General features: G+C 48.3%; 1 protein-coding gene across 1 annotated transcript in view; it reads left to right on the top strand.

Moving 5' to 3' along the window:
* The window catches only part of LOC134010845 (receptor-type tyrosine-protein phosphatase S-like), a 13,249-nt gene extending 567 nt beyond the window's left edge, over positions 1 to 12,682 (top strand). Inside the window, 7 exon segments of the mRNA XM_062450127.1 lie at positions 3,016 to 3,056; positions 3,058 to 3,176; positions 3,529 to 3,655; positions 3,949 to 4,074; positions 6,493 to 6,647; positions 9,297 to 9,432; positions 9,811 to 12,682. Coding sequence (XP_062306111.1) covers positions 3,016 to 3,056; positions 3,058 to 3,176; positions 3,529 to 3,655; positions 3,949 to 4,074; positions 6,493 to 6,647; positions 9,297 to 9,432; positions 9,811 to 9,879 — 773 coding nt within the window. The 3' untranslated portion in view covers positions 9,880 to 12,682.
* The last annotated feature ends 466 nt before the right edge of the window (positions 12,683 to 13,148 follow it).

The raw sequence follows: 13,148 nt of genomic DNA, 5'->3' as shown, positions 1-13,148 counted from the left end.
CACGAAACACCAGATGATTTAGGTTGAGCCTCAGTAAAAAAACGAGATGTCAAAGTCTCCAGACTCCTCTTTTTCTGTCGAAGTTCTCTCATAAACCTGCGTGAAATAATAACAAACATTCAAATATGGAGGATTACATATGATGAATCTTGAAATAAAAACACCTTATGAAAGCATAAAGCATACCGCCGTGGAAAACAGCTTAACATTTATGATCACTTTCAGCCTGAGGTACGGAGATAACAGTGAAACAAATGAAAGTGCCCGTGTTTATATTACCCGTATTTGTCATTTCACAAGCCTTGTCCAAGTGCTAGAGCACGAGATGGAACAGAAAGCAATTAGGTTTGGGTCCACTTAAGCTTTGACTTCAATTACCTAATCACTTTGACTCAAAACGCCGAAATTTTGATTGTCTTGCAAAAGCTGGAAATGGAAAGAGTTAGCCTGCTCGGCACTCGCGGTCATTGTGTATTCATTTCATCGGGAGGATTTGAAATCATATGCTTAAAGACGGTTTTGTCATTAGCAACTTCAAATCAAGGATTGTCCCCGACAGCAGAGTGGGATTTACTTGGAACTCTGCAGAGACGTACTGTCGAGCCGTGTTCACAACAGTTCAGGTTCCAAGCCAAGCCGTTTATTTCCAATTGCACTTGCGCTGAGAGACAAAACAATCCAAAAACGTCCCTTCCCCGCAAAGAGGAACACTCAACCTTGAATAACGCCGCTCTATCTCGGCAACGAGTCCTTTGTAATACGCCTGTCACTGTTTTATCAACACACACGGCGAGGAAACCGTCACGACTACCTGGTCTTCCCGGCGGACAACGTTTTGCCACGGTAAACATTGATAGACTCTCAGAACCGAAACACCGTCCGAGATAGTGACAGCGGGGACACGCACGGGGGGGGGGGGGGGGGGGAAGTTGTGTGGAATTAAAGTCGGACACCGTGTGGCCAGAATGGGAGCGAACTCTTGGGAGAAGCAATTAATAGTTGATGATGACAAATGGGGGGGTGCACGGGAGGGCAAGCTGGGAGGGCCCCCCACCACCACCACCACCTCACCCCCCTCACGTTCCCTGATGAACAAAGGGATGACTGTATGTTAGTGTGAGCGCAGCCCCAGTCTGTGAGGTAGTTACTGTGCACTACACACAGCGCTCTGGTGACCGGGGACTGGACGAGAGTTGGTCAGGTGTGAAACACTCTACGACAGACTGGCTGGAGATCCCCCCCGGGGGTGCGGGTGGAGGGGGGGGTTAGAGGTAAAGGAGGACTGGAGAGAAATGGTGGAAATGCTGAAGGTCTGTTTCCTGGGCTTCCTTGCGCACCAGGCATTAAATACACTCGCACTGGGGGTTTAACGCGTGGCAACGCACCCGCACGAAAACCATCCGAGCGCGCACGACGCCCCACGCGACGGGAGACGAGGGACGTCTGAGAGCGTAACACGCGTTGCGTAGGCGGCTTTGGCTACATGAGGTTTCCGAGGTCTCCTTTTTTTGGGCCCGCCGGTGGGCGACGAGAGAACGGGTTGCCAGGTTGGCCGTCTTTCCTCCGAGCCCTCGAGTGTTTCGCCGCCGCCGTCGCCTGGGAGTCTCTTTAGCGCTGCCAAAACGTCTCACGGCCTCTCAGATGCCTCTGTGAAAGGGGGATCAAAGGGAGGACAGGATAGAGGGGTGGGAGGGAGGTGGGGAGGCTTGGCCCTGCTCCAAGTGGTGACCAACAAGCGGGATGTTTCTGGCACTCAGAGAGGGACAGAGAGGGTGATGGAGAGGGGAGACAAACCAGAATCAGAATCAGAATGGGATTTATTCGCCATGAAAGTTTGCACAGACAAGGAATTTGCTTTGGCAGGAAGGTGCATACAATAAACATATAGGGACCTAAAATTTTAATATGTGGACTATCTATACTAAGGGTACATAAACTAGCAGTACTAAGTGGAATTAGAATTAAATAAAATATACAATAAAATATAAGTTGCCGTAATTTACAATATAAAAATACAAATATTACTAAAAATACAAATGTACAAGATACAATGGACACAAGATACAAACGACACTGAAGTGAGAGACAGAGGTATGACAAACTGAGGATCGGGGAGGGAGAGAGAGAGAGAGATAAAGATAAAGAAGGGGGGAGAGATGTATAGATTACAAATGGCGGACATCAAGGTCATAGGAATGAATGGGAAGGGTTGGGAGGACACGGACACACTTGCAGACGCACAATCTCTGTCTGCCGCCTCTATCTCTGTCTCTTCCTGTGTCTCTCTCCTTCTCTCTCTCTCGCTGTATCAAGGGAAGCGACACAGCAATACAGGCTGACCTACAAACACCCGCAGTGGACCTCTGATGTTGATATGACAATACAGAATACCATTTTGGTGTCCGTTGTGTGTCTGTGTGTTTTGTGTGTGCGTGTGTGTTCACACCTGCCCATAGCAGACTTCCATTACCGAGGTAAAAGTGACCCACTTTCCCCTAAGAGATTTTGGCTGAGCTCTCAGGCAGGAAAATGCTAGTTTGTTGACTACCCTATATGCCGCACAACTCACTCTAAACGCAGCAAAGGGTTAGACTCTTGATAGCTTCTCGATAAACATTTTAATCCAAAATATACATTTTGCCATCCTGAGGTGCTCCACCCATCATCAATATTGTACCTCCACAGAGATGAGATAAGCACACTTTATTACTTTCACTTATTCATTTCCATCTCTCCCTCCACCCCCCCGTCTCTCTTTCATCCTCCCCTCTCCCCCTCTACCCCACGCTGTTCTCTGTCCTCCATCTCTCCCCCTCCCTCCCCCCCCCCCCACACACACACACACACGCTTTCTTCCTCTCTTCCATTCCTTTCTCTCCTGCTCCCTCCCTCCCTCCACCTCATCAACTCTCTAACCCCCCCCCCCACCCCCTCGTTCCATCCCGCCCCCCCCTCGCCCCTCCCTCCATCCTCCTCTCCCCCCCCCCCGCCCCCCAGCGCCTGGCTAACTCGAAGGCCCACACGTCCAGGTTCATCAGTGCCAACCTGCCCTGCAACAAGTTCAAGAACCGCCTGGTCAACATCATGCCCTACGAGACCACCCGCGTCTGCCTCCAGCCAATCAGAGGCCTGGAGGGCTCCGACTACATCAACGCCAGCTTCATCGACGGATACAGGTACGCCAGGGTTCGTGTGTGTGTGTGTGTCTGCAGTGTGTAGTGGTGGAGGGGCATGGGGAGGCTTGTGTGTGTGCATGTGTGGGGGGGTTGTGTGTGTGTTTGTGTGTGTGTGTGTGTATATAAATGTGCGTGGGAAGGTTGTGTGTGTATGCACGTGTGTGTGTGTGTGTGTGTGAGAGAGGTGGTTGATATCAGGGTCCATGCATGCAGCCTCTCAACCATCCATCAAAACAGGCCGAGGCAGACTTTGCCATGTTTTGATTAAAACTTTGATTAAATAGCTGACTCGCCAAGCTGTGTCTAGACCTGAATACCGTGTGTGTGTGTGTGTGTGCTCGCGCGTCTCCAGGCAACAGAAAGCCTACATCGCCACGCAGGGTCCGCTGGCGGAGACCACGGAGGACTTCTGGAGGATGTTGTGGGAGAATAACTCCACCATCGTGGTCATGTTGACCAAGCTCAGAGAGATGGGCAGGGTGAGGCGAACACACGCGCAGACACCGAGCCTCCAGACTTCATGACAGTTTCAAAAAGTTTGGTTTGGCTATCGACGTTCCTTTCGGGAGGGAATGGTGCAGTGTCTCCACTCTGCCTGCCACTAGCAACTCTCTGTCTCTTACTCATACACCTCTGTGTCTCTTCTCCCTCTGTGTGTGTGTGTGTGTGTGTGTGTGTGTGTGTGTGTGTGTGTGTGTGTGTGTGTGTGTGTGTGTGTGTGTGTGTGTGTGTGTGTGTGTGTGTGTGTGTGTGTGTGTGTGTGTGTGTGCAGGAGAAGTGTCACCAGTACTGGCCAGCAGAGCGTTCAGCCCGGTACCAGTACTTTGTGGTGGACCCCATGGCTGAGTACAACATGCCCCAGTACATCCTTCGAGAGTTCAAAGTCACAGACGCCAGAGTAAGTCCCGTGTGTGTGTGTGTGCAAGTTCAACTCAGTTTATTGTCATCTGGACTGACAGCCAAGTATAGGCAGAACAATTCTAACTTCTCTATGCTCATATCTGTGCTTTCGTAGACCTCTCTGACAAATAGCCCTTACTTTCTGCTCCCACCCAAATATTCTTCAAATGTTTTGGGGTGATTTTCATCCTAGCAGTTGTATGTAAATCTATTGTGTGATTAGTACACTACTGATAATGGTAATCGCAGCCCAATCTCCATCGTACACCGGCAGACATAAAATGAGTGATTGCCTTAACAGCACGCCGGCTAGTTAAGAGACATTCACTCGGGTTTTAAAAGCCCACATTGCTCCAGCCCTCAGCGCCTTGCTTCTCCCTGTGGGGAGATTAGACATAACTGCTACTTAAGCTGCTACTTCAGCGCCACACACGCACACACCCACCCACACGCACACAGTCGTGAAGCCCTCTCACGCGCACACCAACGCGCCTTCGCTCACCCACACAGGTTGTTTCCTTTGCCCGCAAACACACGTGCCTTCCCCCTCGCTCATCCACACATTCACACACACACACACACCCCACACAGCAAGAAAGTGCCTGGGAAAGGTGTGGACCCAGAGAGCTCGCGTTGCTGCGTTGGTCCTGGCTGTCTTAATTGTGATTGAATCATCAAATCTTCCCCACTCCAGTAATCAGGCCAGGCTGTACGTCTAAGCTCTCCTAGAAACGAAAAGGACCTCTAATCAGAGACGAATGGAGGGAGGGAGGGAGGGAGGGTGGTTGGAAGGAGAGCAGAGAAGAGAAGAGAAGAGGGGTGAGGAAGGAGGAGAAGAGAGGGACATAGGGGAGGGGAGGAGAGGGGAGAGAGAACAGGACCAACTAGGGTAGGGTTTGTTTGGAGTGAGTACAGTGTGTGGAGAGCGAGCAGCATTGGTGGTTGGTGTGTGTGTCGGTGCGCGTGCTCATGTCTATGTGTGAGTGGAGAGTGTGTGTGTGTGTGCGGTGAGTGTGCGCGCGTGCGGATACTCCCTGCCTCTGCTTTCTCGCCTAGCGAGGCAGTCACGTATTTAATCACACAATTTGACACAGTGCGCAAGCCCCTCAGGTTGTGTGTAAAAAAATTCTCTTTTCATTTTTCCACACGCTTCGTTCATTGTGTCGTTGTTTTTCTCTCCTTCATTTTTAATCCTTTCTCGGAGAGGCGAAATGTTTTCAAATTAGGTTAAGGAGAAGAGGGAAAAAAACAAAGGGAGTAAAGAAAGAGAACCGTCGGTAAGTCGAGAAGCTGGGTAAACGGAGTACATTCGGCGCCTTGTCAAACAAAGGACACCGTGTACCGCAGAAGTGACATAACAAGGGCCCGTGTCCCCAAATCAACATGAACGCTCTCCCTCTTCGAGATCCGCCAAGACTCGGAGGATACTTTGCTTCAGCCGAGCGAGTCTTTTCTCTTCTCAGAGGCTAGGAAAGCAAAAAAAAAAAAAAAAAAAACAAGGTTCAAAATAGAAATGCATCTTCACAGCACCAGATTTTCCGATCGGCTCTCGGTGCAGGTGTCCCGCACGGTTCACTGAAAGCCCCTTCCTCTCGGCTTCTCTCGCCCGCCCGCCTGCCCGCTCGGCCCTGTGCCCCCACCGAGGGTTGCGTGTCCGTCTCGGGCCTCCTCCGTCTCTCCCCTCATCCGTCAGGTCTCTCCATCGATCAAGAGGGCAGGATTATCCCGTTTAACACGATGTCTAGACAACTCCGCTTGTCACGGCCAATGCACTATTGATTTCACTTTACCGCGACTTCGCTCCACTCCAAAAAACGTTGGGAGGAAAGAAAGGAGAGAAAAAAAGGAAAAAGAAGGAGGGAAAAAAACCACGGGACAGAGTGAGGGATGAAGGGAAAAAGGAGCCCATGTCAGAGGAGCGCGTGTGGGTGCGCGTGTGTTTTCGTGGCGCGGCTGTTTGTTATCGAGCGCTTGGACAGAGATAGGGACCGTGCAGGGAGCAAGCTAGCGGACCTGTAGAATCGTTGCGCTCGGGTCACTGACCCCACACACACACACACACACACACTGACACGTACACACGTACACCAGGCTCGGTGCTGTGATGGACAAAGAGGTAGCCTATGAGCCAGATGTAACTTCTTTTTTTTTCCTTTCTCTCATCCTCCCTTATGCTCCTTTACCTTCTCTTTCTGAACTGATCTTCTTCCTCTTTCTGTACTTTCTACCCTTCTACCTCTCCCTCTCTCCCTCTTTCTCTCCCTATGTCTCTCCCTCCCTCTTTCTCTCCATGTCTCTCTCCCTCTCCCTCTCTCTCTCTCTCTCTCTCTCTCTCCCTGTCTCTCTCCCTGTCTATCTCTCTCTCTCCCTGTCTCTCTCCCTCTCTCTCTCTCTCTCTCCCTCTCTCTCCCTCCAGGACGGGCAGTCCAGGACAGTGAGGCAGTTCCAGTTCACCGATTGGCCGGAGCAAGGCGTGCCCAAATCAGGGGAGGGCTTCATCGACTTCATTGGGCAGGTTCACAAAACCAAGGAGCAATTTGGACAGGATGGACCAATCTCTGTCCACTGCAGGTAAACGTCCTGCCCAGCGTCCAATGAGACGACGGTCACCGTGTGCGATGACCACACTGACGCTTGCTAAGCATTATTTGGTGTTTTGGAGCTTGTGTTGAACAGATAGATAGCTGTGTCCACATACAAGTTCATATTTGTGTTGTTGTTGATCATTCCTTTAGAAAGTTGAGATCAAGGTAGGTATATTCATGTGCAGTACATATAAAAGCTCATTCTGTACTTGTTGAACATGGAATATACATAAAACTGGGCATGCATCCAAATCTTGAGACGGACAGACATGTGTCGGTGCCGGACATGAGTCCCAGCTGGGTCTCCGGCCCTCCTCTCTAATGGCCCCATCAGACATGATCCACACCGAGCCTCCCTCTTTCTTATTGCCACCGCCGAAGCCCGCTGTCTCAGTGCCAAGGGCTCGTCTCATTCAATATTGATAACTCGGAGATGCGATGTGGCATTTGCAGAAATAAAAAGGGTAGGGGCGGGGGGGGGGGGGGGGGAACGTGGTCCTGTCGATGATTCTCTTTTTTTTTTTATAACCCCCCCCCCCCCTCCCCCGCGGTGCTGTTTTTATGACTTGGCGGTACGATCCAAGGTAACCTTAATCATTACTTCTGCATCTTGTCATATTTTTTGTGGCTGGCCCTGAATGGAGACACCCCACCGTGTATTCACATCAACCCCTCGGCCTCTTGAAGGACAGCCTGGTGCATTGGAAAACATGGCTGCTTCTTTTCCTGTTTGGTGGAGGAGTCCCTTTTGAGGACAACCCGGGCTCGGTCTTCACCGGCATGACGGCTGTGATACTGTAATGCTGTTGCAACACGCTGACCCGGCCGTCTTTCAACCCACACCGACAATTATACGAACTCAGACGTCGAGTAGGTTGTCGGCTGAAAAAGTCCTTTTGATTCCAAGTTTAGACTCAGCCAGTCCATCACTGGTGGTTCACTCTCTACCTTTTCGGACAGGCTGACATCAGCAGCCTCGACATCTACTCCCCACAGCTTCGCCATGATGTCACCGGGCATTGGTGATGCACCATGGGAGTCGTAGGCCATGTCAGAGAGGGCTGGAGTGAGGAGTTATATCCTCCTCAGATGAGAGGCTTTAGCCGACCGAGGCTGGCCGAGATAATACAGGAGGGGGGGGGGGGGGGGGGGGATAGAGGCAAAGTCCATGTCTGCTTAAAACCACTGCCTTTGAGCAGAAGCTGGAGGGCTTGTTGGAGGACTGTAGTGTTGTACCCCTTGGCAGTGGAGGCGGGGAGAGATTGTTCCCCCCTGTGATTTGACTGTAATGGTAGTCAGGTGCATACGGGGAAGGGGGTTCTCTGGAGGTATTTTGTCATCTTGATGTGAGGAATGGGAGAAGTGTCTGGGGGGGAAGTCCTTCACTGGTGTCACGCCCGAGGTTGTCATTCCGGAGAGACTTGTTACTCTTTTCCCTCTATACCTCTCTCTCTCTCTCTCCGTCTCCTCTACTGCTCTCCCTACTTCCTGCCGGTCTGTCATGCCTTCATGTGTTTCCCAATCCTTTCAACTTCCCTGCGTCCCCTCTTTCTCCAGTTCTCTGTCCCTCCCGGCTCCTATCACATCGAGCCTTGCGGGGTTTTTTGTCTTTAATTGCCTGATTGCATCCAGTGAATGGCAGAGTCTGAATCCTCTCATCGGGGGTGGCTCCACGCCTGTCAGATTTGGAGCTCCCATCTCTTCCACTGCGAGGGTTTGATGGACTTTTAAGGGACGCGTGGCGCCCTGCACCCAGCTCCCAGAGAGAAGGATGGAGGGGGGGGGCATGGAGGGGACAGCCTCTGCTACCCCGCCGAGTATTGTCACAGGATTGACACGTCGGTGGCGTCCTCGCGGAGCGAGGTTCACCAAAAACAAGTCCCATCTTTCGAAATCCGTCTGCGTACTTGGACAATAACGCTCCTCTTGAAAAGGCGGGCAAAGTTATTTCGCTGTTTTTTGTTGTCGTTTTTTTACTTTTCGCCTTCTTGCCCCCCTACTCTCTCCCACTTCGTCAGACCCTGTTTTTCTTCCATCTATAAATCTGTTATGTATAGGGGGGGTGGCGACTGGTGGGTTGGGGGGAGGTTGGATAAATCTGTTGTCACATCAATTATTGTTCCATTGGTGGAGTGGAAGTCTTTTCACACCAAAGCAGCTTAGAGAGACAGCCCTCAAGTATTTCAGGATCAGAGCTAAGACTCGGGCCTATTTCGGGAAACGGGTTGTGGGGAGAGTTTTGATCAGGGGGGCTTAATGAGGCGAAATGTTTGCCAGCACGTGTGTGTTTGTCTGTTGTTGTTGTTGGATAAGTGTGCACGTCTGTGTGCCTGTGGACGTCAAGAGTACCTCTCCCATGATCATCTCAGAGCTCTGGTTTCAAATGTGCTTTAAAGTCGAGAAGTGGCAGATGACTTGAGTCCAAAACGAGTTTTTATATGTAAAAAAAAATTGGGAGGAAATAAAATGTTGGGGGCAAGAAGATGATGTGACACATCATCCTTTGATATGTTTGTGTGTTGTATGTTAGTATGTACGTTGATGTTTCTGTGGCGCTGCTAGGATACAACAGAAATATGATCCGTGTGAAAGAGCCGTATCGAAGTCCGTCTCTGTTTGTGTGTGCGTACTGCAGTGCGGGTGTCGGTCGGACCGGAGTCTTCATCACGCTCAGTATCGTGCTGGAGAGGATGCGCTACGAAGGGGTGGTGGACATCTTCCAGACCGTCAAGATGCTGCGGACGCAGAGGCCAGCCATGGTGCAGACAGAGGTACTGCAGTGGCTCCTCCTGGACACCCCACCACCACCCACCTATCCCACCACCACCCAGAAACACCCACCTCCTACACCCACCCATATACCCCACCACCCACCTCCTACACCCACCCATCTACCCCACCCACCCTCCCCACCTCCAAATCCTTGTAGAGATAGTAGAATAAAGGACTAGTACAACAGTCTTCCTGGGATAATGATGTGAGAGTCAGCGTTATTATGTGTGCCCCAGCAGTCGTTTCGTAGTCAGCCCTGTACATTGTAACTGTTGATGATAGAGAATCATCCCTCGGAGTTTGGACAAAGTTTTCATGTTTGGTTTGATTGTCTGAGTTTGTTTGTTTGTTTGTTTGTTTGTTTTTCTCCCGTGCAGGATGAATATCAGTTCTGCTATCAGGCTGGTCTGGAGTACCTAGGAAGCTTTGATCACTATGCAACGTAAAAAGCCATCTCGCCCCCTCAGAATCCTGCGTTCCCCCACTCGACAGTCTCCTGAGCCATAGAAACTTGTTTTAAATTTGACACCACCACCAACAACAACAAGACTAACCCCAAGAAATATCCAAGCCAAAAGGAAAGAGAACCCATTGTAGAGCTTTCCGAAGAAACCTGTTAAAAAAAGGCCAACCATTTCAATTGTACTGAGTGGACCTTGGTACTGGTGAGGAAAATGTAAGGATTCCATCAGCAGAACAACTGGCATCCTCGCTGACCGATAGGAACCAAAAACAGCACTGAGCTGTGGGGTGGGAACGATCAAAGTGACGGACTGCGTACCTTACCTCAAGTGTTCAGACATGTAAACATTTTGTGAACATCTATTAAAAAAGGAAATTAAAAAAAATATAGTGCCGTACAGTACCAACATCGCAAAGTTAACCGTCAGTGAATGAAGGAAAAGCCAGAGTGACGAAGCTGAAAACCTAACGGGACTAAGAGACAGTTATACTTATATGTTGTTTAAATGGTTGCAGTTCCCGCCTTTTCTGAAACGTTATAGCGATGGGGTGAGAGCAAATGTTCATGGTTCATGGAAATGTGATGAACACATTTGAAAACTGCTATCCAGAGAGTTGGGGATGCTGTGGTGGCCTGTGTACACACATGATTGTCCCCATACATTGATCACCAACAAGATGAACACACCAAGGGAGCAGGAGTAGGACTGGAAGTTCAACGCAACCCAACACCCACCCCCTCTCGCCACCTAGCTAGCAAACGCCCATAGTGTAAACGCCAAACTAATCAAACGCTCGCCATCGTTGAAGAGCAACCCTACCCATTGAACTGTCAAGGCTTTGTGGAGCTCAGTCTCCACAGTTGGCTGATGATTGCATCTCTAAGGAACAACGAATGGTAGGGTGTTCTTTTGCTTGTTGTGAAATGCCAATTCAATCACATACCAGATCAGTTTCTCGAGCACTTGAAGGCGCGTACCACATTCGGTGCTCTCAAGGACAAAAACCCAACATGTTTATATAGTTCCTGGAGGCGTGGCTAAGTGGCTCAGCCGCCACTGACACTGGGGGAGAATCTTTCTTACCAAGCTAGTGATGTCGACGTACGATTGGTGACATGGGAGACATGACCATATCCCCTTGACTTTTTACCATCACTCTGCCATTTGGAAGGGAAATATCGGGAAGGCTGTTGAAAAATGGAGGGAATCACCAAATGAGGATTGGCAGCAACTTGTGGATAATGGTGACAACTGGGCTCTCTCTGCAAATGTGTACAGCGACCAACACCCATTGTCATCACCTCTGACTTTTGTCTCACGATTAATTGTACTTTTCTTCGTTTTGCTTTCCTGTCAAATACCAAACATGCTGCTTATCTCCTGTATGCTGTAAGTGTGACTCTTCGATAGGGGATCTTGAGGACTTGAGGATGGCCCCCTGACTCGCCGGGCCACTCGAAGGCCGTGGCCGGAAACAAACCCACATGTTTGTTGTTTCTTATTGTCCTCTCTCTTTGGCATCCTCAGCACTCACCATTTCACCAGACATTCATTCAAGAATCAATGAGAGAGGCAAAAGCCTTGTGGGGGCTAATGGTACGGGGGGGGGGGGGGGGGGGGATTTGAATTTGGAGCTCCGGTTTATGTTGTGTGTTGATAAAACAGAAGAACACTGGCTTTTTAACTCCCAATTTTTTGGTGGATTACTGAGGATGAGGCAGCCATGGAATGCGTTGCCTGTGACATAGAAGGGACGTGCCCTTATACAAATTATACTTGCACATCAAAAAACTTGAAATGGTTTCTCTCAATGTTCGCAGGGCCAATTTTACACACTCGATATATGTGATAACGACTTCACTTTCCATCCCCCTCCTCCCCCCTCAACTTTCTTTTTCTCGAGAGGTCAGTGCTACAGGTGTACTCCAGAGTATGTTTTTAAGATTTTTGAATAGGTATGCACACTAACAGCGTGATGAAAGGAAGTGTGTAGTCTTTCTTATTTCCAAAAAAGCCTTATTGTTATTTGTAACATTATGAAACATTAATGTTGTATTATGATGACTATTGTTATTTTACTTTACATAGCTGACTTCTTATTTTCATTTTTGTTTCGTTTTTTAACAGAGATATTGTATCGGTTTTTTGGGGGGGATTAGCAGGAAAAAGTAAATGCTTACTTGTTCATATTACGTTAAAAGACATTCTATTTTTTCACTGTAGAAATGTTAAGTATAACGTGTTTGTGTAAGTGTGCATATATATGTCTATATTGCACATTCACACATACATATATTTAAATGGGAAATATAAAGATATATCCACACTGTTAGTATGATTTTTTTTTGAGTTTTTCCTCTTTTTGTTTCCTTTTTTGTATCACCCATACATTTTGCTCATTTAAGATTGTTTTCTTTGTTTCGTTTTTTTTCCGTTTTTTTTTTACCATAACCTTGGGAAATATTGAGTGTTTCTCTGGAAACAGTGAAGGGATGTGAATGGCCAAGCGCCACTCCTACAATGCTTTTAAAATTCCTACCATTTGGTAGACCTGTGCCGATAAGGAGATGGTGTTTTTAATTGTTATTCAAATTCTTATTATCATTAACTCTTAGTCATTAGTATTCGTTTTGAGTATTATTTTATAATTAGTAGATTAACATGTCTGTAAAGCATAACATTTCAGGCAAATAACATTGTTACCCATGGTTCCATTCTGAGTTAACCAGATGAAACACTCTGCTCACTTAGTCTTTTTATAAAGACTTTGATTTCCTCTTTTAAAGAGTCCCTCTAATGGTCTTTTTTAAATTTACACTTATTTTCGGACATAACGTGAAATCATTCATTTGTTATATATCAACTATGATCCAGAATATAATACCTGTAAATAAACAAATATATAGATTATATGTATTTGTATAATTTGACCCTCAAGCTCTCCTACTTCAAATCAATGGCATTACAAAGAGGAAGTTCTGCTACGTTCATAGTTCCTCGTGTTTGTTGAGCCCTTTTTTGCCTTCTGTACTGCCTCTCTGCTCCCTGATCTGTAGCCCATTGGTTCTCCTCTTAATTTTTGATCCCTGTGTTTGAGGCCTCGCCTGCTAGCTATCCTTTGTTCACTCTTATGACAAGACAAGTCAGTTGATCCGGAAGGAGTCCAAATGGACGCTGATCCATTTCCTTGCCATGGAACAGGCTTCTTCTTTACACAAGTGGAAACAATGCCAACCAGAGGGTTAATCTTT

Source organism: Osmerus eperlanus, chromosome 24, assembly GCF_963692335.1.
Source record: "Osmerus eperlanus chromosome 24, fOsmEpe2.1, whole genome shotgun sequence".
NCBI classification, from domain to species: domain Eukaryota; kingdom Metazoa; phylum Chordata; class Actinopteri; order Osmeriformes; family Osmeridae; genus Osmerus; species Osmerus eperlanus.
The sequence above is the reverse complement of the archived record's forward strand: the minus strand, read 5'-3'. Positions and strand labels throughout refer to the sequence as shown.